A 27,860-nucleotide genomic window follows, 5' to 3' on the forward strand; every position below is an offset into this window, starting at 1 on the left:
TTTCGTATAATTTTCAGTGTGTCCCTAATCGCGGGAGAACTTTTCAAAATAAGAACTATTTTCTTTGCAGATATTAATTTGAAAGTACTTGTGTCAGGTTACGTGATTCAAATAATAATCGAAACGATGTCTTAGCATACTATCTCGTTTCTGTATATGCGAAGGTAGTTGTGTTAGAAAGAGATAGCTCCATCGCAGTTCTGCAGTTGATCTGCGCCGTCTTCGCAAGTGGAGCCGAGTGAAGTTAGTTGCACGCGAAATCGCCGCGCAGACGGTACTGTTTTTAGTGTCCGCTCAGCTGGTGCTTGCTATTATATCGTAACGTAAACATTCGCGTGTTTTCCGTCTGTCTGTTATTTTCGTTACTGTGGCGTACTGTGAAGTGATAATGGACGGTCCCGGTGGAGCGCGGGACTCCAGGTTCAACCTGGGCTACAACATGAGTCTTTTAAGCGGTGAATCTCCGCCGGAGATTTACGGAAATCCAAACGTCACACTGGGCCGTCCACCCGGTGCTCTGGCTCAACAGATGAGCCGGGGAGGGCTGCTGCAGGGAGGCTGCGGCCTGCCCAGAGGCCTGAAGAGGCCCGGTGACCAGTGCTACGAAGATCGAGCCATGAGTTCCCAGGGAATGGGCCTAGAACAGTGTGTCGTTCCAGATATCGTGGATGACAGTTATACGTCGCTGCAGCCGAAGAAATCTCCCCCGTCCAACGGGAAAAAGACGAAAGGCAGGGTGAAAATCAAAATGGAATACATCGACAACAAGCTCCGAAGATACACCACCTTCTCCAAGCGGAAGACGGGGATAATGAAAAAGGTGGGTAACCTAACACGGCTCATCTGTCAAATAGCAACCGGCTCGCGTGTCCCTTTTTATTGTGTTGTCGTGCCGCGGGAGTGAAAGAGCGCGAGCGCGTCTACGAATTTACGGACGTTTGCATCTGCGGTTTGCCGACTGTTACTCCGGATTGTTTTGGCATTATTCCATATTTACTGACCGATTTATGGTGCGTGGATGCGTGAAGTGTATAAAGTGGGAGCCCGTTGCGAGATATTATTGTTTCTGGTGGTAAAACCGGCCGTTTTCCGTGCGCTTTGACAGCACGCGCGAGCCGCCGCGCTCCGCCCGCCCCGCGGCCACCTCGCCGCCCCCCGCCGCGCTCCACCCGCCCCGCGGCCACCTCGCCGCCCCCCGCCGAGACGCGAATCGTTTCTGACAAATGGTGGCAAATTTTCAAAATACTAATGCAAAAATCGCTCAATCAGCTGATTACCCCGGCAAATTATTCGTTTTTTATTTAAACTAGATAAAGTACGTTTTTTCGCAGACGTAGCAATCAACCCGCAGACGAATCCGGACGATTCAGATGACACGTGTGTCGCTGATTTTGACACTATTCTCTTTCAATATTGCGTACCTATACATTTCTTTTTTTTTGTAATATTTTTGGCTGTCCAGTACATCATTATTGATAATTAATCTTAAACGCTTTGATCGATTGCGGCTATCAATCATATTTGATAGTTTCTACTCTCTAATTATAGCGCACACGCCCGCGACGTTTATGAAAACATGCATCGAAAAATATAAGTTTTTATTTTTATAATTCTGCAACCAATAGTTTGTCACGATTGATATTATGTTATTATGAGATATCAATCTAGAAGGTAACTAGGCGTCGATTAGTATGTAGGTATATTGCACATCAAATTAATCGCACATTGCAATAATCAAAATTCACAAAACATAACAAGTATAATAAGGTTCCTTTTTTATATTCAAAATTCGTTGTACCTAACTGACTTTTTTATGTCTTTGACATGGCACATCCTTTTGCTTTATTTTTTGTTATAATTTTACAGCAGCTTTGACTGGGATCCGCTATCGTATCGCCTTTTCTCTTAGGTGAGGATTCGTTGTTTAGGCCCTTAATCCAATTATTTTGAGAAAAACTTTATAATCTTACTGAGATATTTGCCAGCATTTCTTCTTCATTATCTGATAAATTAGTTGGTCCGAATCCCATATATTTGCGCAAACACGTTCGGTAAGGGTGAAGGTAGGCTGTTAAGATCCGCCATAAATAGTGCACACTAAACTTTGTCAGTCATACGTATTTGTTTTCATTGAAATAAGATTACAATTTACAGATGCTGTAGGTTAGTTTTTAAAATTAAATTAAACCCTGCGATAATACAAATAGTAGTCAAAAATTACTATTCTATCTAAAAAAAACAATTAAATCATACATAACATTGGATATTTTAAAGATAGAATCATATTTTTATCTATTATAGTTTGGTTTAGGCAGGGCTTAATGAATTTATAAAAATGAACTAGCAATACCTATGTGTAATACCTATGTATTCTTAATCCAACGAAAACAAATAAGTATGAAAGAAAAAGTGTGCAAAATTTTTTCGTATCATCCAAATATATTCCCAAATTATTATTGTTTGGTTAGGCAGGGTTTAATTATTGATTTTCAAAAACTAACCAATACCCTCTGTAAAACGTAGTCTTATAGGCCATCCATGGATGATACCGTATGCGGTTTGGAACCGTGTGCCATACTAAGCTTATCTTTTCTGTTCTTGGAAATATATTTTCACAAACTAGCATCTGAGCGTATCCGTTTATACCATACACTTACACTTACAAATTTGGTGAAAATATATTTTCATGAACAAAAATCATAAGTTTAGTATAGCATACGGATCTAAACCGCATACGGTTTCAGTCCATGGATGGCCTCTTAGTTCAATAAAAACAAATACGTATGACAAAAAAACTTTAATCTGCCCTATTTATGTCGGATCTTAACAGCCACCTCCACCCTTCGCTACTGGAAGGAATAAGATATAATACGATAATTAACCATACTTTCTATCTTACACAATTCACATAATTTAATAAAGAATAATATAGGTACCGGTTTCGTCCTCTTATAAGTACATTGCTAACATAAGTAGGTATATAACATAATAATAATAATGTAAACATAATTTATTATTATCATCGGTAATCCTTGCCAACAGTAATACGTGATACCAATATAAACATACAGAACTGAGAACAGTTTAAAATACCTATATATTTCAAATATTCAATAGGTATTCCATTGTTTTTCAAATCATTGATAATGACTGCAAGTTTTTTTTATATTCTACTTAGGTAGTAGGTACTATAGTCATAATGTAAAGTAATCAAGCTTGTCTAGTTGAGATCAACTAAAATGATTGTCATTTACAAAAATTATTATCCTCCGTTTACATTGTAAAAATAGATAGATACCAGTGACATCCCTAGGCAAAGTGCCGCCCTTAAACTAACTCAAATTAATAGCGCTCCGTTTCAATTTTAGTCTCAAATCGCATGCAAATTCGTTTGATATCTACATAACTATGTTATTATTTATTTTCGGCTGTCTTAAACAGACCCATGATGGAAGCGCGGCTTAAGACGATACATCAGTGAAACGGCAAATAATTTTCAACTATAGGCGCGACGAAATTTTGGACTCGCCGGCATTCTGAGGTGTGAATACGTCAATTTGTTTCGTGATGGCGACGAGGGTATTAATTCTTAAATCGTGTAAAGATGACTAAAAACGTTACCCATTTACTTGAAAAAGAAAACATGTATCGCCTTAATCGTCTGTGTATAACGTCGTGGGTCCCAGGTTCGAATCCTGTGTCTGGCAAGTACACAAATTGTTTTTCAATTCGTGTATGAGTAAGAGTATGGACCTAATAAGTTGAGCAAGTGGCTGACATCCATTTCTCGTAAAAAACAAAATCAGTTAAGTAATAAGTACAAACCTGTACTGTGTAGAGGCCCAAAATATGATCTTATTGGGATCGGACATGGTTGATTTAATAATAATTGTGAAAAAAATATATACACATGATCTATTGACGATTGGAGCATTTCCATGAAACTCAGTAAAAAAAACAGCGGTGGTTTTAGGTCTGAGGCGCTGATAAGTTTGGAGGTCCCCTTGAGAAAATGGTGCCCGTATTATAATAAAACACCGTAGAATATTACGATAGATACAACAGTAGATTTTTATGCTTCCGTTATGTTTTAAATTAAACTAGGATATTGGTACTTTCTAACAAGGCGACAGCATCGTTGACGTCATGGAAAACCGCAACTGTTTTAAAAAGTTGTAATATTTGTATTAGTCTCTTCATTTGCCGCCCCAAGCAACGCGTGTACTGGCTACCCCACGGGACGTCACTGGATATACATTAGATCAATAGTGTTAAGACCTTACCTAGAAATTAAAATAAATGTGTAATTAGGTACGTGTCAATTACAAATTAATATGTCTACAAAGGCTTTGCAGATAGGCGCAATTTTAAACGATTCGTATGTCCATTACGTTGTTAATTTATTCTACATTAACTGCTAATGGTCAAAGAGATATTGATTATGTATATCAGTGTTCAAACTATATAACCCACGTCTGTATCGTGATCTTATACATAAGTAGGTACATATAATATACAATATATAAGTATATCTGTGGCGAGGGTTGGAGGTAGGCTGTTAAGATTCTACATAAATAGTGCACACTAAACTTAGTCAGTCACACTTATTTGTTTTCATTGAACTACGAATACAATTTTCAGATTTTGCCGGTTACTTTTCAAATTTCTATTAGACCCTGCCTGACCAAACCAAAATAGTTTAGGTATGCTATGGGCGATCCTACAAAAATAGTGCACACTTTTTCAGACATATTTATTAAATTTGTTTTCGTTGAATTAAGAATACAATATAATATGACGGATGTTGTTGGTTAGTTTTTTTAAAACTCATTAAACTCTGCCTATACCAAACTGTAATCGATAAAAAATATTCTTCTATCTATAGAATGTCTAAATTATGAATCGTTTCATGGTATAATTTTAGATATTTTATAGATAAACGAATATTTTTTGACTATTATCCACTAACTATTATTTTGATTAGGCAGGGTTTAATTATTGAATTTTAAAAACTAACAGACACGATCTACACATTGCAGTCTTATTTCAATGAAAACGAGTAGGTACTATTAATACTATCGACCGAAGCTACTTGATGGAAAATCCATTAGAATTGAAAACAAGTACGTTTGACTGACAAAGTTTAATGTGCATTATTTATGTCGGATAATATTACTTTCACTGCTGACCAGTTATATACTTTTTAATTACCACATTTAAATATGTTAATTGTATCTAATGGCCAACTACTGCAAACGCGCCAGTCGCGTTGTTAGGACTAAATGAGTTAACAGCCTACCTCCACCCTTCGCCACTGATATATTATAATAATATATAGGTACTTTACTATACGTACTTAATTATTAATAATGTGGTAAGAAAACATATCTAGAATTTTCGTATTAGTACCCGCTTACTACTATTAATTAAGCAGAAGGTCAATTTAATTTTTCGTATAACGTTCGATAATTAGTATTCCTTTTTTAAATTAGATTTTTTTAATCTAACCTATACGTTTTCAATTTTGTAGTTTTGGAACACGCGTACGCATAATATTTTTGTCTCCCGTTAGAGCGGATCATTTAATTTTCTTTCGAACATACCTACCTACCTATCGTTTTATTGCACAATCGCATCCGTTGCCCCGTGTGAATGTTTTTGTTGGCACTGTTCGCTATTTTGGATCATTGAGAGAGAATTCGGACCGGAAATTTTATTGTGAGCTTATTTTTTACATCTGGGCATGGCTATCGTAATAGAACTTTTATGGAACGCGTCATTACTATACTTATTTAAAACAAGGGATACGTGATCAAGTTGTATTTTTGCTCACAAATGCAGACGATTATTTTTAATAACGAATAATTTTTGTTGGTATGTTAATACAATGTCTATAGGTACGTATTGCAGTAGCGAAGGGTGGATGTAGGCTGTTAAGATCCGCCATAAATAGTGCACATTAAATTTTGTTAGTCATACGTATTTGTTTTTATTGAACTAAGATTACAATTTATAGATGCTATTGGTTTGTTTTTAAAAATTAATTAAACCCTGCCTAACCAAACCATCATAGTTTAGGTACTAATGAGCAATGACATATTAAATGAGCGAAAAATAGTGCATACTTTTTCAGTAATAGTTATTTGTTTTCGTTGAATTAAGAATACATATTATTACAAATGGCGTTAGTGAGTTTTTTTTTAATTCATTAACCCTGCCCAACCAATCCATAATCGATAAAAAATATTCTTCGCCGTCAAACACCGAAATATGGTCACTATTTTCCGTCTAGTTATGTATATATAAAATAATTATATACACCTATTGCAAATAGGTACCAGAATTGATCAATCCAATATAAAATTCATGAATGTAAGATAATCATAATCGATGTCACACGTACATAATATTATGTCAGTCGATAAAACAGTATGCTACATTTTGATAAAAATTACCGTTCGCCAAGTTCAAATTAACAAACCTAACTTTAAACTATAATTATTGCGCAACTTTGCTCAGTTACTTATGTGTTATTTGAACTTAGAAATTTCAATATCCATAGCAAGTAGAAGCAAGATATAAATATAAACCTTATTAAAAAAAACGATGTTCCTCTTATGTCCATTACGAGAATGTTAATTATATTTAAACGTTAACATGAAGTAGTATTTCTACCTACAAATAGGTATTGCGCTAATCAAATTTAAAATGCTGCATCTCACTATTTTCCCAGAGTTTATTCTGACACTGTCGAAACACTGGCGCCTCAGTAAGTAGAGATTGCAATTCCGTATAGAATTTTATCAATCCCGGGATTAGTGATGAAATTAACCTTTCAGTTTTGAAAACAAAAATTAATATGTATACCTGTGGCAGTGGCGAAGAGTGGAGGTAGCATTTTAAGATCCGCCATAAATAGTGCACACCAAATCATTTGTATTTGTCTCCATTGAAGTACGACTACAATATACAGATGGTGTTGGTTAGTTTTTAAAATTCAATTAAGCCCTGCGAAACCAAGCCGTATTAGATAACAATAAAACATACTCGTATATCTATAAAATATTTAAAATTGTGCAATTAAATCATACATACTTTTGGATATTTTTTATCTATTATAGTTATGTTTAGGCAGGGTTTAATGAATTTAAAAAAAGGTAACCAAAAATATGTGTAATATGACGTATTCTTAATCAAACGAAAACAAATAAGTATTTATAATATAGTAATAATGAAAAAGTGTGCACAATTTTGTCGTATCGTCCAATGTATACCAAAACTATTAAGTATGCTTTAATTGATTTTTAAAAACTAACCAACACCATCTATAAAATTGTGGTCTTGGTTCAATAAAAATAAATACGTATAACTAATATAGTTTAATGTGCACTGTTTATGGCAAATCTTAACAGCCTACCTCCACCATTCGCTACTGATCTGTGGTCAGTTTATCATACCCAAGTGTAACATTGTTAAATCTCTAAATAATATGCAGTTTTATTATGTTTTGTGAGTTCATCTGTGTGATAAATCTAAACCTAAACTATTAAAGCATTGCTAGCAGGTACCTATTTGATAGTCAGACATTTGGTACCCATGCAAGATGTGTAGCGGACTAGTTTATTGGGCAGCATTCTTACCACAGTCTGCAAATACGAAGATTATTATTATACTATACTTATTCTGTTACTAACTTTAAAATAAGTTATATTATTATTATTGTGACATAAAAGTAACGACGTTCCTTATAATTATTGTGAGAAACATGCCAACCAGGGTTATGTCTTGGTTTCCTCCAACAATTTTCATTTTCATTAATTATTGAAAATTCATTAAGCCCTGCCTAAACCAAACTATAATAGATAAAAAATATTATTCTATATAAAAAATATTCAAAGTTATGTCTGATTTAATTGCAATTTTTTTTTGACTATTATGGCATAGTTTTCGCTAGGTTTAATTGAATTTTAAAAACTAACCAACGCCATCCCGTGGGTATACTGCGAATAAGCATTAAGTCAAAAATACTAGTTTTGAGATAATCGAGTTTGAAAGTTTGGACGGTCTTAACTTATTTTATATATATAAAAGGCAAATTCCTTTCTGCGATATTGCTTTGATTATGACTTAGTGCAGTTTCGCACGCAGAATTTTGTGAATATACCTGAGAATCAGAGAAGCAAATGCACTAAGTCCATTTAGTGCCTTTTCTCTGAATAGATGTATGTCTTTTTGACTTATAACATAAATTATCTTCGCCAGTTTTATAGATATGACTGTGTGTGTTTTGTAGACTATAGACCGTACTCTTAATAAGATTACCTCATCATTAAGCAAAATTTTGACTTAGTGCTTTTTCGCAGAATACCCACGAGTCTGTAAATTGTAGTTTTATTTCAATGAAAATCAATACGTATGACTAACAAAGTTTAGTGTGCACTATTTATGGCGGATCTTAACAGCGTACCTCCACCCTTCGCCACTGATATCGAATGTAGTGTCCAAATTTATTTCACATATCCAATTTTCCGATGCGTATGTGAGTACAGTCGTCTTGAAAAGCACGATTTTAGTGACAACGAGATACGAGTAGGTACCTAAAATGTTTAAACAGACCGACGTTGCAGTATTTGTTCGTTAATCGCGTCAGTGAACAAACTATCACTCATTATTAATTTACTGTGATGTTATGTCGGTTCACGAGACCCAACCAGGGAAAACAATTAATGGGAACTGCGCATCTATTCTATACACAAGACTGCTATCAGCAGCTATCGAGGGTAGTTTTTAATATGTTTGTCAGTCAAAACTGTCAATCTGGCTCTAAAATTTAGCACACCCAAGAGAGGTGCTGTTAAAACATAGTACTTATTGTATCACTTACAACTAACTTATTACAATTGTTACAATAAGTGCTATTACTTCGATACAAAACTACTTTCGATAGCGGCTTATAGCAGTATTGTGTATAGAATATATGCGGTGAAATACCCAACGGGTGTGGAGTAACAGGCAACCGATCTCGAGTGTGGACGAATATGGAATAAACTGAATACATAATTCTAAGCTTGTCCTTCGCTCTGACAACTATTGCTCTTGGTTTATGCACTGTCATCTGGCAGTGCATCATCATATGGCACCAATATTGGTGTATTTGAAGGTAGCAAAACACACTATTGTACGTCTATAATGTGTGTTTCATTTTCGTAGGACCCACACACATTCTAAATCCTGCTACAAAATGTAGTGTATTGGTGCATATGTTATCTGAATTCTATTTACTAATCAGTTTTGTGGACCCAACATAGATGAAACTATTGACGGTTATAGGTACCTACCTCTACTTTTATTACATTATGTATGTATTTACAAATCGTATTCTCTCGTACCGAAATGGTACTTAGTAAACGGCTACCAGACATCCTACTGCATTTTGTAATACCTACCACGTTTGTTTATTTACTTTTGGTAATGGTTCTAAGTGGCACCTGTATCTGCGCTACATATCTCCGTGTTTGACTTGGCCCTTGTGTTTATTTGATCAAGCGTTTACAGACTGACTTGGTGATTTTGTCATGCCCAGCGTGGTGGCATCCTCGTAGGTTGCCGTGGGAAAAAACTGACCTACCGGCAGGGCACACAATGTTATACTGCTAATGCAACAGAGGTGGATTAGAAATAGGTGTATAGTAATTGATTCCAATTCGTCACCTCAATACTACAACTAGATAACTTGATTTTCACTGTTTTTGAGATAGCTATTGAATATGATTCTACATCTTCTCTATAAAATGATAAAATTAGGTCAGTCAGAAGTTAATGGGAAATAGTGGCGAAGGGTGGAGGTAGGCTGTTAAGATGGGCCATAAAAACTGCACACTAAACTTTGTCAGTCATACGTATTTCTTTTCATTTATATATAAGACTACAATGTACTACAGTTAGCTTTTAATATTCAATTAAACCCTGCGAAAACCAAAGCCATAATAGAAAGTAATCAAAAAATACTCGACTATCTATAAAATACCTAAAATTATGCAATTAAACCATATATAACTTTGGATATTTTATAGATATAATAATATTTTTTGTCTATTATAGTTTGGTTAGGGAGGGCTTAATGAATTAAAAAAGTGAACCAACAATGTGTGTGGTATGTATTTTTAATCCAACGAAATCAAATAGGTATGATTGAAAAAGTGTGCATAATTTTGTTACATCGCCCAAAGTATACGTAAACTATTATGGATTGGTTTAGGCAGGATTTAATTGATTTTTAAAAACTAACCAACACCATCTGTAAATTGTAGTCTTAGTTCTATAAAAACAAATACGTAGATATGACTAACAAAGTTTAATGTGCACAATTTATGGCCGATCTTAACATCTTACCTCCACTCTTCGCCACTGATGGGAACTGTATTAATTTTGTGTTTGAAAATATTATATAACTTAATAATATAACCATAAATGCATTATATAAATAAAATAATATATCTACAATATTTTTTCATATACTTACTTCGGTAATTAAACATTATTTAATTGTTCTCAATTAGACAAGCACAATTTTCCATTTTTATTTTAAATATTAATTAAAGCCTAGATTTATGTTAATCAAGTTCTTAAAGTTTATTTCATTTTCCCAACGGTGACCAAATCGAGGGTATACCTACTGACAGAACGCATTATTTCAGTTTTTGCTGTTTTTGTGTTTTAAATGCCAAAATGTATACAATTTTACGCTCTACGTCCTGGTAACACAGCAGGCACAAAGGCATAGGATATAATGGTGAGAAAATAAAAACATTATTAAATCATATTGTTATTTTTTTATTCTGATAGAAAGGATGATAATGACCTAATGCGTTCTGCGTATACAAAATACAGGACTTGTAACATGTCGTATATTGTGTTTGCCATAAAGGTTAGTCTTTATAATGTAGAAAAAATGGTTTTAAATCATAAAAAAATCTATGTGGGAGAACGCTTTGAAAAAAAAATTAATGTCCTTTTTGCGATCATCTCAGAACTTGCTTTAATGAGTTAATGCTTTCTGCCAGTATACCCTCGAAATCAGAGTTATCTAGTTGTAGTAGTGAGGTGACGAATAGTATTTTATGTGGTTCGGGTGGATTTTGTCCGAATATCAAATGGCGAATGGAGATAACTACTTTGACTCCGGACCAAGCTAATATTGAGACTAAGATTAGTATTACATTTACAGTAGGATGCTAACGAGCCACCCCTCCAAATTTAACAATTTAAAAACGGGCTTTGTCCACGAACATACTAAAATAATTCCACATAACAACGATAATAACATTATATTATACCCCTTGACTTTAATTTATTTATTACATTATTACATCAGTCATTTTTTGACTGGACATTGTAGCTTCGCTGGCAGGCTCTATGAGCGTAGTTTTATTACCCGTTCAACATGTCTATGTGGCCGAGACATACCACATCCTCTGGGAATTTCCTAAAACGTGTACGGAAATGCTGCTCAGGTCAGTTCAATTAGCTTACCGTACGACCTGGTCGCCACAAAGGTCGATTTTGTTGCATTTTTCGGCGTCATACTGTCAACGTGAAGATTTTTAAAACTTTGATTGTTCGGCGGTTTTGCACCCGGTTTTGTTATTTACCACAATTTTTTGCTACTGTGTGCTCGTCTCTCCCATGGGAACTCGTAGTCAAGTAAATTCAGTTAAAGCACAATTGCGTGCATGGCGACGTCAGTCTTGGGTAACTGGCTCTGAGACATTGTCAGTCATAAAAAAATACTGGTGCTTTACTCCGAACGTAGGGTCCCGTGATACGCCTGATTAAGACTGGGGGTGGTTTTATTCAATAGTGTGTGTGGGTTGTGATGTGTTTGAGAGAAATAACATTTTATGTTAATTGTAGCTTTGAATTCAGTATGATACCAGCCATTTTAGGTTTAACACTTGTAATCGTTTGATTGGACATACGCTCATTTTGATAACCCGATAGCTGTGTTTATTATGGTGCATAGTTTCAATTATGAACAAAAATATATATTGTAGAACATATAGATAGCTATCCTCAATCCTGGAACCAGAACAGATTGTAAATATAATTCCGATAGGCTATATCTTAATTCACTATATTTCAAACGCATACTCACACATTCAAAACCCTGCGTCAAAATGTAGTGTATTGGGATATAGTCTATCGGTATTCTATTTATTAATTTGTTCTGTGGTTGGGACCGAGAGTATGGATCTGATAAGTGGTGCAACTGGCTAGCATCCATTTCTCCTAAAAACAAAAAATCTGTTAATACAACTTCTACCCTGTGAAGACCCATACTAATATGATCTTCTTAAGATCGCACATGGCTAAAGATTCAAATAAATCGACTTTAAAATACCAGGAGACATTTTAGTATGTAGGTACCTACCACTTACCTCCGCATACCTCAATCAAAATACTGTTTTAATTAGTTATTAGATTGAGATAAATATTTCGGTTCAATAAAAACAATAATTACTCATGTAAGTAGGTATCACTGTCTGATTTGTCAAAAAAATATTTATTTAAGATTATCTTCGCTAGTTTTTGACAGTCGGAGAGTTTATTTAATAAATACAATGAACGTTTTACGGTTCATTAGTTTCTCATTTCACATTTCATTAATACTGAATATAAAATATAGCCTATTGCTTGCTGTTCGCCACGGATTGTAAAACCCTTTTTAACACTGCACCCATTTGATTCGGAGTTGGCGCAGCGTGTTCAAGAAACCAGTCTCCATACGTTGCTGCCTCAATGCGATACCAAAATAATAATGTCTGAAAATGTCCAATTGCCGACATACCGCCGATAAAAGAACATAAACAAAGAAAAAGAAGATAAAGATAATAATTTTAACATTTTTAGTGCAACATGGAAAAGTGGTTGCAGTTTTCCTATAACTAAGAGACAATAGAAGGATCACGATGAAAACTCGCAATATGCTTTATACATAAAGCTTTGTACCCGCGGGCGCAGATGTGCCCTCACACTCTTTTGTGTGCGCTCACGGACTCATGTGTGCATTATTTTCAACAATGAGCATAATAAAATACGAAAATACAGATCGCAACTCACTGATACGAATCAAAATTACTGCTTAAATATATGAAAATCCACATACATTCGTGATTGCTCAAAATTGATTGAAGAAATCCAATGCCAAAAATCCCATTCATTCTGATTTCTTGTGTAGGTATATTTTTGCAAATGACGTTCATATTATATATTTTTGATAAAAAAAAATCATAATTACATAATATATTTATAATTATCTGTTTTAATAATATCTATATCATCATCGGCCGGGGTCAATCCACTGCTGGATGAAGGCCTCCCCAAGTTTCTTCCAACTCTCTCGGTCCTGTGTCGTTCGCTGCCACGTATTTCCGCCGAACTTTATCAGTTCGTCAATCCAGCGGCTTTTAGGGCAACCATGTGGACGTTTCGTGCCCCTTGGGTACCATTGGATGACGGCATTTGTCCAGCGGCCGTCCTTTTGACGAGCAATGTGCTCCGCCCATCTCCATTTCAGCTGTTTGGCAACGTCTATTACATCGCCTACTCCTGTCTGCTTCCTAACCCATTCGTTTATCTTACGGTCCTTTCGCGTGATGCCCAACATACACCTCTCCATGCCTCGCTGTGCGACTCTTAGCCTTTGGACATCTCTCGTATTGAGGGTCCACGTCTCGCAGTCATTCGTGAGCACGAGCAGCACACATTGGTTAAACACCCTACGCTTAAGACATAATGGTAGGTCATTCTTGAAGATGCTATTCAGACGTCCAAAAGCAATCCATCCTAGCTTTGTTCTGCGAGCAATTTCATCGTGCATGCTTCCGTCTATGGGCACCTACTGTCAGAGATAGACGTAGCTGCTGACTTGCTCGAGTTGGGTGCCATTAATACAGATAATCGCAGGGTCCGAAAAGCAGTTCCTCATCACTTTTGTCTTATATATATAGGTATACTTAACTGATGTACGTACTAGTATTTATTCTCTGTCTAACATATGTAAATTTTATTGGAAAAAATGTGACCGCCACTCCATGTGTTCCTGATAAAAAGAAGGTTGGGAACCCCTGCTTTATACCATGCTTATTTAGTGCACGTAAATAGGTTATTTCTAAACACTAATTATAAAATTTCACCGTACATAATCCCGGGATATTGAGATTGACAAATCGAATACTGGAAATATCTAATATTTTAATTACTTCCATTACATTTTTCGGTACACAGTTGAATCGAATTTTCTCCCTATTTTACCACGTTTTTATTAGCTCGTATTCTTGTTTGTCCAGTACTAATTTTTTCTTGTGTGCCCAGTACATATTTTTTCTTGTTTGTCCAAGATTTGTATTGGACGATTGAAGATTTTGAACTAACTTCCCGACTAGCTAGACATTTGAAACTTTTAGAATTTATCAGAACACCACGACAATGCATTCTTTTAATACTTTTAGCCATTTTTAATTAATTAATTCTGTTTTGTATGGAAAGTTATTATTGTTGGTTGCTAAATTTGTCCTAACAACAAAATTATTAATATCTATACGTGCGTTACTATGGAAATCAATATAACATTTCAGTATTCTATATTTATTCAGTATTTCTATCAAGTACAATAAAAGTTTTTATTAATACATAGAATTGTCAAGTTTATATTATGATTGAACAGAAAATTTAAAAACGTGGTATTTAAAAAGTTCTTTTTATCTTGTAATTATTTTATATTACTTAATTTATAAAATTATTTTACTTATATAATATGAAAGCTCCGTGTGAACATACGAAGGTTTTCTTAAACATATTTGTTAAAGCTTCATCATACCAACATTAAAACGCTTTATTTAAATAGTTTGAGTATCACGACATTAGATAATAGATCCCGATACTGCCAGTCGCGTCGATAATATCTCCCAAAGCACCGCGCGTGCTTCGCTTGGTCGAATGCACGGCGCCCGCCTGCGATAGCGCCTCTCTACCACTTACCTCCACAGGTAACCGACTAGATTGGATAGGCAACTCACGTTGATTAGAATTCGAGTTGGCACAGGCGCCGCGAGATGATTATTTTTGATTTAATTCTATTTGCCGCGTGCAAGTGAATACTTGGTCTATCGGAAAACGTTTCAAATGCTGTGACAGTGATGAAGTCGGCAGTAATAAAGAGTATGAAGCAAAACCGAGCTGAAGTAAATTTTGAAACTAAGATCGGGTCACACAAAGGGGCGGATTTACCGGTACTTTACAGTAGGGTGCTGACAAGCCCCCACCAAATTTAACAATTTCAAAATAAAGTAGAATCTCGATATAACTGACAAAATACCCGGTCATCCTGTTAATGTTATACAATGTTTAAATCCAAGTGTCACCGCGTGTAAACAATGTTCTGTGCATGCTAATCACGTTATATCTACCTGTAGCACTCGAATTCGAGTAATAATACTGTCTTGCTCGTCGCACTGATGTTTGCAACGTTGGCCGCTAATTCACACAGCTGCACGGCAGTTTAATTTGTTTACTCGAAGTGAATGGATGCATTTATTACTACATTCAATAAGGAATATTCAAATATGGAAACTTCACTGGCCTTATATTGCGCCTTTTATTTTATTCGGACTATATACTTTTATATAACGGACTTTCGGCTTTAACGGACACCCCCTCACTCGCATTAGTCCGTTATATCAAGGTTCTACTGTAGGCATAGTCCATGAACATACAAAAATAATTCCACATAACAACGATATTATCCCATTACACCGGTCAATTATTGACTGAAGACTGAACACGATGACTTCGCTGGCAGGCTCTATGGAGGTCCCCTATGAGTTACACGTTCAACATGTTCAATTTTGTCGCATTCGGCGTCACACTGTCAACGCGAAGATTTCTTCACTTAGATTTTTCGGGAGTTATATCTGTTTTTCCAATTTAATCATTTTAAAACCTGTCTCCAATATATTTTCCATAGCTGTACAGTAATACCCCGAAGTTACGCGATAGGTGGGTCCGACGAGAATTGCGTAAGTCGGAGTACAACTTTGCATGTAAATACATACTTAATATATTATTAATACTATCGACTGAAGGTACTTGATGGAATTTGAATTTAAATTCTAATGGGTTCAAGCTTTTTACTATTCCATTTAAGTCGTTTTTTGCGACCCGGGTTTCGCCTTTCGGCATCTTCAGGCGCCGTGTACACCCACCAAAGGTAAACACACACTGACAACGAATTCTCTTTACTCTAGCTTATATAATAAATCAATACAAATGGAGTTTTTACCTACTTTATTGTATTGATGTATTATATAAGCTAGAGTAAAGAGAGTTCGTTGCCAGTGTGTGTTTACCTTTGGTGAGTGTACACGGCGCCTGAAGATGCCGAAAGGCGAAACCCGGGTCGCAAAAAAACGACTTAAATGGAATAGTACAGAGCTTGAATCCATTAGAACATATACTTAAATTTTGTTTAATTGAGAACAATGACGAAAACATCAGTTTAGAAGAAAAATATTTATTAAAATTGTAGTTCTTTGTACATATTACTTATTATCTACAAAAAATGAGTAAAAATGTTATTTCGATGGCGATGGTTTCATAAAATCTAACAAATTTGTTTGACGACACAACATTCTATTTTACACGCTGAATTTCTTAGTAGGAAGCTAATATCTTTTTTATTCCTTGCCTTGTAGCTATAAAGCGTTCTTTGTTAGTATCTATACTGTCTAAGTTTAGATGAGACCTTCTCTCAAGCTGGCAATAATTGTTTTCTGGTGGAACGTGGTCTGAAGTGTCGGATAAAGAACCGCGTAACTCCAAGTTCGGGGTTCGAGGTTCGGGGTACACTATAATTTACTATTCAACTTCAATTGATTTACTTATGCTTTCTGTATCCGCCTGTTATTTGGATTGTCACATTATCATATTGTATTCTTTTGTGAGTGATCATGTGTTGACCTAAATAATTTAAATAAATAAATAAATAACGTATTGATTCATTCACGCATCTAAAATACCTAATTAATTATCTCCGTAAATATAATTAAAAATCACATATAAATTTGCAGAAAGACATTATTGCATTCCTTCCAGAATTTACATGAAAATTGAAAATTCCGTCGTCGATATAGTGTGTTTTTCTTGTCTGGGATTTTCCCGACACCGCTGTGCTCGGTTTGGTAAGTAACTGTTCCCGAGGGCTCAGCCACCGCGGCCGAGGGTCCACATGGTCGCATCTTCGACCATCTGTCGCTCGACCCCAGGTTCATTGTTCGCGTGCGTTCATGTACATACTTCTCTCTCGAATGTCGACCGGAATCACTTTTTCACTTTTGATATCGTGTTAGTCATAGCACTTTATACCTAGGTACTTATGTATTAACTTATCTACTTCTTCTTGCATCAGTTATATCAATGTTTATATACTTACATTATATTATAGATAATTTTCTTACGTACGGATGTAATTAATAAAAAAACAATTCACAACATTCATGGCAATTACATTGTAATGCGTATAGAAAATTCTCGTATTAAAATTTAAATGCTTTAACACCCGCGGCCCAGTAAACATAGGAAAAATATTTCGCGGACCGGTATTAGCCACAAATAATAACCATTATAGATAGAATTTTATTTAATAAATATTATGTTAAATTACAACTTTTGGTTAGTCCCACATCTGCTTCTGCTTCTTTGTAAGACATGTTGATAAACGTGGTTGCAGCATTGTTTCTCAGAGACGAAATTCGATTTCTCTGTTTGGTTTTTTATTACTGACATAGATGAAAAAGTCTTTTCAGACAATAATTAGGAAGTCAAAAAAATGACCATTAATCTGATAACTCAGAGGTGGATATTATTTATCGAGGGATATTCAAAATTGAGACAATGATTGCATTTTCAAGGTTAAGGCTGTATTCTGTGAGGATCAAATGTCGTTTGTTTAACGCGTGCGTACTACCCGTGCTCCTGTATGGCTGTGAGACATGGCATCTTAATAAGCTTCAAGAGTCTCGGCTTTTGAGTTTTGAGAATCGATGTCTCCGCCGAATCTTAGGGGTACATTGGTACGACCGCGTTACAAACACCCGAGTTCGTGGGCAGACACAACAGCCTTCGGTGATTGAAGTTATCATGAAGAGACGCTTTACGTGGCTGGGACACGTATTCCGGATGCCGCCAAAGAGTGCGACACTTCGTACCCCTGTGGCACAGCCTCGAGGGTTCCGTCGCTTTGGCCGGCCCTCCCTCACCCTACAGCGGTGCTATAAGAGCGACCTACGTGCTGCAGGTCTGACATCGCGGGAGGCGCAAGAGTTGGCGATGGACCGAGGGAAGTGGCGCCAACTTGTGCTTGCCCTAAGCCCCAATGTTGGGACGTGACAGGGTGGAAGAAGAAGAAAAAGATTGCATTTTATGTCCGGACACCAGAATGACATTAGAAGAGAGCTCGATCAGATTTTATTTCTCAGGAGGACAAGTGCGCATGATTTAATATCTTCCAAAAAGGGATTATTAATCCAGAGGTTAGAGGTCCCCCTTTACGTAGATCTTAATTTTGAGAGAATTATTTATTAAAGTTTTCAGCTAACGCTTTTAAATGTAGCTTACTAGCAGTTCATAATAAAAATGGATCGAAAAAATTGTCCACGAAATGATAAATAATACCTAATGATCCATATTTTTAGTATTTTCTCTTGAATTAATTCCATCGTATATCTATATAGCAAGGATTAGAGCCCTGTAATAAACATGGGGATAAACCGCTAAAATAACCATAGCATGTTGTAGTGGATATATAAACAAATCATTGTTTTCCCGCTGGGGTCACCAGGTACAACTTATGTATTTAATTTAAACCATAGTCGTGACTATGCTACTCGAACACGTATGAATCCCTTCGGTTAATACCATAGAGGTATTAAATAAAAAGAGAGGCAAGCAATCGGCTTTCTCATACAACTGAATGAAGCAGGCCAACAATAGCTGACTATTTACGAGAAATAGCGACGCGATAAAAAAATGCAAGGCGCCACGGAGGATTTACTTTGGTCATTATAACGTACCCATATAATATAATGTTAACGTGGAAATTTTGCCGCAAATTGATTACCAACCTGCCTCACCACAGCTTTTCACCATAATTTCCTGCTTCCACTGTGACTAGTAAGTGTTGCCAACTGTTATTCACAAAAATATACCAGATATGGTAAGAAAACAACCTAGCTGTTAGAAAAATGCTAGATTTTTTTATAATTAAAAATATCTAGAAAATAGCAACTTGAAAATGATACATCATTGTGAACTTTCACAATGATGAAGATTGAAGAAGAATGTCTTGATTATGCAACTAATAAAAAGTCATATAACCAAAAATTCATCTTCTTCCTGTCGCTACCACTATATGTGGGTCTTGGCCTCCTCGAGCATCTGCCTCCATCCGGGTTTATCTAAAGCTACTCCCCTCCAGTTTAGAGCGCTCATGGTCTTTAAATGAAATTTGACACTATCCTTACAAGAGGTCGACCAGGTCTTCGTTTGCCTTCCGGCTTCCCGAATGTCAGTTTCTTTATCATGCGTTACTCGTCCATCCTGTGTACATGGACCAGCCATCTAATACTGTGATGTATGATTATAAATCGAATTTACTTACCTAAATACAGTAGCGAAGGCTGGAGGTAGGCTATTAATATCGGCCATAAATAGTGCACATTAAACTTTGTTAGTCATATCTACGTATTTGTTTTTATTGAACTAAGACTTACAATTTTATTTACAGATGGCATTGGTTAGTTTTTAAAAATCAATTAAACTCTGCCTAAGCCAAACCATAAAAGTTTTGATGTATTTTGGACGATTTGACAAAATTGTGCAGACTTTTACATTCATACTTATTTGATTTCGTTGGATTAAGAATAATTACTTATTACACATATTGTCGGTTCATATTTTTAAATTCATTAAGCCCTGCCCAAACCAAACTATAATAGATAAAAAATATTATTCTATCTATATAATATACAAAGTTATATATGGTTTAATTGCATATTTTTAGATATTTTATAGATAGACGAGTATTTTTTGACTATTACATATTATTATGGCTTGGTTACACAGGGTTTAATTGAATTTTAAAAACTAACAAACACTATCTACACATTGTAGTCCTAGTTGAATGAAAACAATTACGTATAACTGACAAAGTTTAGTGTGCACTATTTATGGCGGATCTTAACAGCCTACCTCCACCCTTCGCCACTGCCTACCTATCTATTAATTTTCGTCCGTATTTCCTTTGTTTTACGGTGGATTTTAGTACGTATTTTTAAGTATTTTATTTATAAATTCATTTTATATTAATGCTATACGGCCATGGTTTATAAAACAACATCTCACAAGTCACAGTAAATTATGATATGGCCAACTGCATAGGTGCACATTTCCGGATACGCGTTAGTATCCCACGAAAGTCAACCAATACAGATAAAACATTAATTTAAACATAAACAATACTTTTCCGTCACGATTTGTGTATTTGTTAGCAGTTTACAGTAGTTCTTGTGAATTAGGATTATTCAAATACGATTTAAAGTGTGCCCCCTTCTTCAGACTGTCCCCCCGATTAAATAAAAACATAATTAACGAAATAGGTACCTACCATAGGCGAGGGGTGGAGATAGGCTGTTAAGATTCGACATATATAGTGCATACTAAACTTTGTTAATTAAGTATACTTAATTATTTTCATTGAACTAAAAATACAATTTGAAGATGTTGATGGTTAGTTTTTAAAAGTCAATTAATCCCTGCCTAACCAAACAATAATCCATAAAAATATTCTTATATCTATAAATTATCTAAAATTGTGTATGGTTTAATAGTATAGTTTCAGATATTTTATAAGTAAACGATTATTTGTTAACGATTTTTATTTGAATTTTTAAAACTAATTAACACTATCTACACATTTTAGTCTATATATACGTATACGTTTGACTGACAATGATTAATATGCATTATTTATGTGGGACCGTAACAGCCTACCTCCACCCTTCGCCACCAGTACCTACTGTTGATTAGGTATGCCTTATCCGTATCGTTATTTCGATTTGGGATGCATTACTACGCTTTTCACTTATTTCTACGAAATTAACTAAATAACAGCCAGGGAGATTTTATTACTGATTCGGCTTATAGGTATATGCTTGGAAGATATAAGTGTTCGCCAAAACAAAACGTCTCTCTAAGAAATCCATATTTTGTATTGTAATCATTTATTAACTCGAATGCATTTTACCTGCAGTTGCATCTTAAATACTTACCTACCTGTATAATAATGCACCTACATAAGATCAGCGTGTAGCGATTACGTATGACGCTATTTATAGCTGCCACATGCTCGAGATATTATTTGGATTGTCACTTTCATTGAGCGAGGTATACCGAATGAGTTTTACAAATCTGGTTTGTAATAAACACCCCACTCTTGCAGTATGCAGATGCAGTCTGTTCGTAAAGTCAACTTGAAAATGTACCCACTCTTGATGCACCGAATCATAAAATGTGCAGTACCTACCGGGTACCGGGTATCGAGTAATCGGGTAACCGAACAATCATAGCTTCATCAAGTATTATGATTTATTTTCTATTGTATATTATGCACCAAATGTAAACTGTTCAACGTGGACATCCATCCGTCTCCATCAAATTCGACCAATAATAAAATTGTAACTTGGAATTTTTGTCAGTTGTCCCTTTCTCATATTACTTAATTTTTCTTCCTCTACTCCTCTTCTCACAATGTTGAAAAATTTATAATATTAGGTACTACTTTTTAATAAACACAAAATGTCGGTATGTACCTAACTCTTACGTGATATACTTAGTTCACCATATGAGGGAAACACGTCTCTTAAACAAACACATAGTTTATATGTGGTGAATACCTACTAATTTATGAATAGGTACTTACATTTTATAAATTGTCATGAATTAGGTCCAAGTTAAAGTTGAATATATTGGAAAAGAATGAGTCATATAATTTTATATTATGTTTTGTATATATAGGTACATCTAATTCTCCACAGTGCGACCCTCGTTGTTGAAAGTTTATTTATGATTACGGAAAAATAATTTCTTAATACTTATATATTTATATGTTGCTAGCTTCTCACTCTTTATGTGGTGTCATTACTTACTGATGAGATGATAAATCAACGTTATTTATACCAATTCATTTACATTATTTAACTTATTTTATTAGTTAAGGTAAATGTTAAATAATCGTTGATTGAAAATTAATTGTAAACGGTTCAGGAGTTATATTATGTATTTGAGCGTAGAATCTTGCAGGGAATATGTGGTCCTCCCTGGTTGAAGATGGCACATAGCGATGTCGCTATAATGAGTCCTATAAAAGCATTGGTGAGCCTGACGTCTTCATATTTACAAAACCTTACGTATGCGATGGGACAGTCGCGTGACACGGTATATTAATCATCTTAACCTTTGTTGTCCAGAAGAAAAACCGAGTGCGAGGTACCACGGTTTCGTTGGCTTGATGGCCTGTAAGAAGACTTGCGAGAACTAGATAAGGAAAGTGGAGAAGTCTGCTCTCTAATTGACTATGTCCCTCTGAAACGGACGAAACAGGTACACAATTTAGTCGGGTATATACGGTAGTAACCGGACAAAACAGAACATGGCAAAACAGAACATGGCAAAACAGAACATGACAAAATAGAACAGTGACAAAACGGAACATGACAAAACAGAAAATGACAAAACAGAACAGCCAGGGGAAAAATGAAACATTATTTTTTGTGGAATCTATTTAGGTTAGGTTAGGTTAGGTCATTATTTCGTTGTACCTAGTCACCCAATCATTTTGAAAATAATATATTGATTAAGATGAGATATCCTAAGCTTCCCTGCAAAGTCCCGTTTATTTGAGGCTTTCTAGCGATTAGGAATGCAGAAATTAGGTTTATAATTTGATTTATTATGGCGTATTGAAAATCTGTGCTATTAAAAATTTATCAACATAATAGAGATATGACAATTTCAATATTAAATTTATATTTTTCCTGAAAGGTCATAGTTATATTTATCGTTGTTCTATTTTGTCATGTTCTGTTTTGTCACTGTTCAGTTTTGTCATGGAACCGAATATACATGTCGAGTGATAGGCATAATGCGTACTATATCGAGCACATCAATACGACTTTTTGCTCGCAGTCACTGTTTATAAAAACACACACACACACACTTCACTGTCTGACCGGGTATTTAAAGTAGTATCGGATAGTAAAGTTGCCAAATACCGGTGCATCACTACTACGTATCTACTTGTATCTCGTGCGAGTCGTAAGTCTGCCGTGTCCGACAGACTTATTAATTCAAACAAGTGTGTGGAAGTGCATGATTCACTAATTTATACTCAGGTAGTTTTCACGTGGGCAAAATGCCTCTATATAATTCCATACAAATAAATGTGCAAACTCGTTCTTTTGAACGTTTCGTTGGACCCACAATATTAAGTTTACTTGACTATTAATAATTGAAATGTCATTCATTTGAATATTATTTAAAGCCGCGTTTATACGAGCGCTAAGCATTGTAATCTCACACCAAACTTTTGAATTTAGAACGTTTTCAATTTATTTATTATTCTTGCGTCTTCTCTGGCGATGTAGTTCCACCATAATATAGACTCAGTGGTTGGTAATTAGCAGTTTTCCAGGAAGCTGGAATCTAATTGGTCTGAAGAAAATGCAAGCCCGATTAAGACTGCCTTCCATTAGTGACACGTTATATTTTTCTAATCATGTGATCAATTACAAATCAAAAACACTCCTCTAAAATGCTCGCTAATTACTGTCACACATAGAAACTCGTCTGGACTGCGACACGTCGAATTTGTCGATGTGATTTTTTTGTAATTCATAAAACACATGTCATTTAACGTACCTCCGCATATAGCATCGGTACTGATAGAAAAAAAGGATCTGATTGTCGCGTGTAACAAATTTCACTCGACATGACGTTACTGTCCCGGCATGGTCTAGCTCCTAGCTCAAGTATGTGCACGTGGAAAGTTGCAACATTGCGTCCGTGTTTATATAACCATATACCAGTCGAGATGATTTTCCATGTGCGACCGGACTTATGTGTATTTTCGAAATGTTTTTGCACTCACAGTTTCTGCGATATGACGTCATCACGAGAGCTGATTCTCTCGTAATTTCCAGTATTTAGTTTTATGTGTACTAACTCACGAGAAGTACAAAGTCTCGCATAAGTAAGTGGGCGAGACTATTCTGGAAACGATCGTCTACGTTTACACTCTACAAGTCTACAGTGTACTTACACTATGCATTTTCGTTGTTGTGAAGAGTGCAATATACTTATGATGACGGACTCGTAAATAGGTTACGTTAGTACTCATGCAAGCCTGTGATGGCCAAAACACTTGCCAAAAAAGAGCGTTGTCCTCTGGAGTAGAAAATACTCAACATATTATATCTTTACCAATTGCGTTATACCTACGCTGAAAGTAAAAGTACAATAATTACCTAAACCGAAATACGTTGAAACTTTTCTATGTTAACCAGAATGCACATTTATTCTTTTTCTAATTGTACGCTCACCCCACCGAAGGAATCAATCACACAAACACCCAGGCTATGAGAAAATCATATATGTACATGTATTGTGTCCTCACTATGATCGAACCTGGAGCCTCAAGATCAAAAACCAGTGCCTTACGCACTGAACTACGAGGGCCGCCACGCGAATATGTACTTCTGTAATATTTGAATCCAAATACTTATGACAGTTTATATATTATATATTATATAAAGTGTCATAAGTATTTGGATTCAAATATTAATCGTACAGCATCTCATTCTCAGTAATTCAGTCCTTATATGACATTAATTTCATGAAAAAACTCCAAACAATGTGGCTGTAAATCGCAGTTTGGAGAAAACTATTATCCAGTAAAGACGACAAAATATTCATCAGATTCAATTGCACATTCAACGCATTTTATCGTTTTTACGACTTGTCTCCCTTTTTCTTTTCATACCTACACATATTTTAATAAGATAATAATATGTAGGTACTCGTACCTTCACATAAACAAAAATGAACCGTTTTTTTTTTAAATTAACTAACACGGAGAATCAACATTACATTAATTGTGTATTTGAATTTTGGCAATTAGTGCAATACTACAATGAATATTCCACGGTTTTTGGATGGAGGTCTCATAGGCATCAAATAACCAATGCGGTATACGAATTATTTCCAACAAGGCATTTTTTTCTCAGCCCGTAGATGACTGCATCCGCTGGTTTCTGAAAGGCATGAATCATTTTTTTTTGTTTGTCATCGTTTATTATTTTGATTATGTTTATAAAATAACATCAATGCAGCAGTGACGAAGGGTGTCTTTTGGAAATAGGTAGGCTGTTGAGAGCAGAGAAAAAGAGCATACTTGTCAGGTATACTTACGGGAAATAAGAAAATGATACGATACTATTACTGATGACTAAAATAACAACGACACACTAAATCGACGAAATTCCAATAGATCATTGACGATATAAAATTGAGCGATGAGTTTAATAAATTACCTATGTATTTTCCTAAACGTTTATACGTACACATTAAAAATCATTAGGTAAAATTATTTTTTATTTATAAATACCTACAATGTATGTTTACTTATATGTGATCGAATGCCATTGATTTTTTTTTTTTAATATATTAAGATTATTAATTATTTTGGACACAGCTGGAGTCATAGATAATAATATTATGTGCAAAAATGTATTAGGCTACGCCTTTCGAGCCTACCGCATTGCATACATTCCTGTAGACGAGGTTGAGGTCACGTTACCTGACGGCCATACAAAATAATCGTATAAATAATGGTAAAGACGGGTGGCGCTGTCGCATATTTTTTACCTTTGATACGAATTCTAAATTCAGTCAGTTTATTTTTTATCTTTATATTGTCTTAAGTCTATTTTTCTTAAAAGATAAGTTTTAAATAATCTCTCAGTGTGAAAGCGTCGCCACTGCAATCCAGTAATTAAAAAGTGCACCTCTTCCGGCCTCATTTGTAACAGTTCCCGGTAGGTCTCGGAAGTCCTCGTCTGCCCTGAAATAAAAAGCTCTAGTTTTTCCACTCCTTGCCGAAAATTGGAGCATAGCTCATAACGCAAATTTGAAAATTGACGCATGTAATAAACCGTGACATGCGTAATAGTTATATTAAGTATTTCACAAGTTAATGAAACTCGGTATTCGTTGCCTTGTTCTAAGTCACAATAATTTTTACCTACACTGCCTGCCTACCCGTGTGAGAGACCTAACACCCACCACGTATATAACGCCTTCGTGTTTTTGCGAGGTCCGAACAATTTTATTCTATTCGTTTGAACGAATATTACCTTTCCACCTGGGAACTGACCGTTTCTTTGTTTTGCCGTGTCTAAAATTCTAGTCAGTTCTGCCTACTTCGTTTCTACAGTGACATTTTCATTGCAACTTAAGGGCCCACATGCCCAACGTAGGTCAAAATGTAGATTTTATGGTATATTCAAAGCACTAGTCTGAACATTCCTTAAACGTTGTAGATAATCTATTTATATAATTTTGAAGCCATATTATCCTTTATATTTATTTTTAACATTTGATGACTGCATAAAGTATTTTTGTTACATAACATAGTATTCTTATAAACCTATCGATCTAGTGTTTTAGAATATAGTCATATTTCAGTACATCCATGTGAAGTGGTATTAAGATTTTTTAGGTTTATTAATTTTTAAACGCATTTATAAAACCATTAGTAAATGTCAACATTATATAGTGAAATATTTACGATAAAAATATATTTTATAATCTCCGTGATCTCAAATTTGACAAGAATTAGGCGTTTTATTATTCAAAAAATGGGCACGATTAACACATTTGAAGATAATTCTAAAGATACTGATTATAAGCTATGTTTTTGACCATTTAAATGTGATAAACATCCTACGAATAATGATTATTTTATAATAATTATTGACCTAAGAATAAGGTAGTATTTTTTTGAAATACGCCATTTCCCAGTGGTTAAGGTACAACGGCCGTAAATTGACAAACGATAAATGAAGTAGGGAGTAAGATCATGTTAACGCGTGTGTTTGAACATGTACTTAACCGAAAAAAATCTTTTTTTAAAACGGTAGGTACATGTTCAAACACGCGCATTAATCTAAAATCTAAATTAATTTTAAATCTCCGATTTGACCTATGCGGCACACGTGGGCCGTAACGATTGCGTAGTAAATACATAACTTGGAAAAGCTTAAGACGATACATCAGTGAAACGGCAAATAATTGACTCGCTGGCATTCGGAGAGCGAACGTCGAGGTGTGAATACGTCAATTGGTTTCGTGATGGCGACGGGATATTAATTCTTAAATCGTGTAAAGATGACTAAAAACGTTACCCATTTACTTGAAAAAGAAAACATGTCAATGAATATATTATTATTGTTACTGGTAGAACAATAAACAGAACATTAAATGGACGCATGTTGGATTTATATGACAAATTATATTTCGTTCGGCATGCGTCATTTGCACCCGCAATCCGCGCATCGCCTAGCCACGATCTTTTTAGACCATGCCTTAACTGAGGTATAGCCTTAATAATCATCATTTTTGTGTGGAATATCAGGTTGGTGAAGAGGTTTGGTTACAACAGAATCATATCTAATCAATACCTGTTGGATTGA

The 27,860-nt window shown here is 35.2% G+C and overlaps 1 protein-coding gene across 2 annotated transcripts in view; it reads left to right on the top strand.

Moving 5' to 3' along the window:
- Positions 1-272: 272 nt before the first annotated feature.
- bs (serum response factor blistered) overlaps positions 273-27,860 on the top strand; it is a 273,007-nt gene continuing 245,419 nt past the window's right edge. For both annotated transcript variants that reach the window (XM_085942252.1, XM_085942253.1), the window contains exon 1: positions 273-820. In XM_085942252.1, the coding sequence (XP_085798378.1) occupies positions 389-820 (432 nt within the window). In that variant the 5' untranslated portion in view covers positions 273-388. The remainder of the gene's footprint in view (positions 821-27,860) is intronic.

Source organism: Rhyacophila brunnea, unplaced genomic scaffold, assembly GCF_057557595.1.
Source record: "Rhyacophila brunnea isolate RB1 unplaced genomic scaffold, BYU_Rbru_1.0 scaffold_14, whole genome shotgun sequence".
Taxonomy (NCBI): Eukaryota; Metazoa; Arthropoda; class Insecta; order Trichoptera; family Rhyacophilidae; genus Rhyacophila; species Rhyacophila brunnea.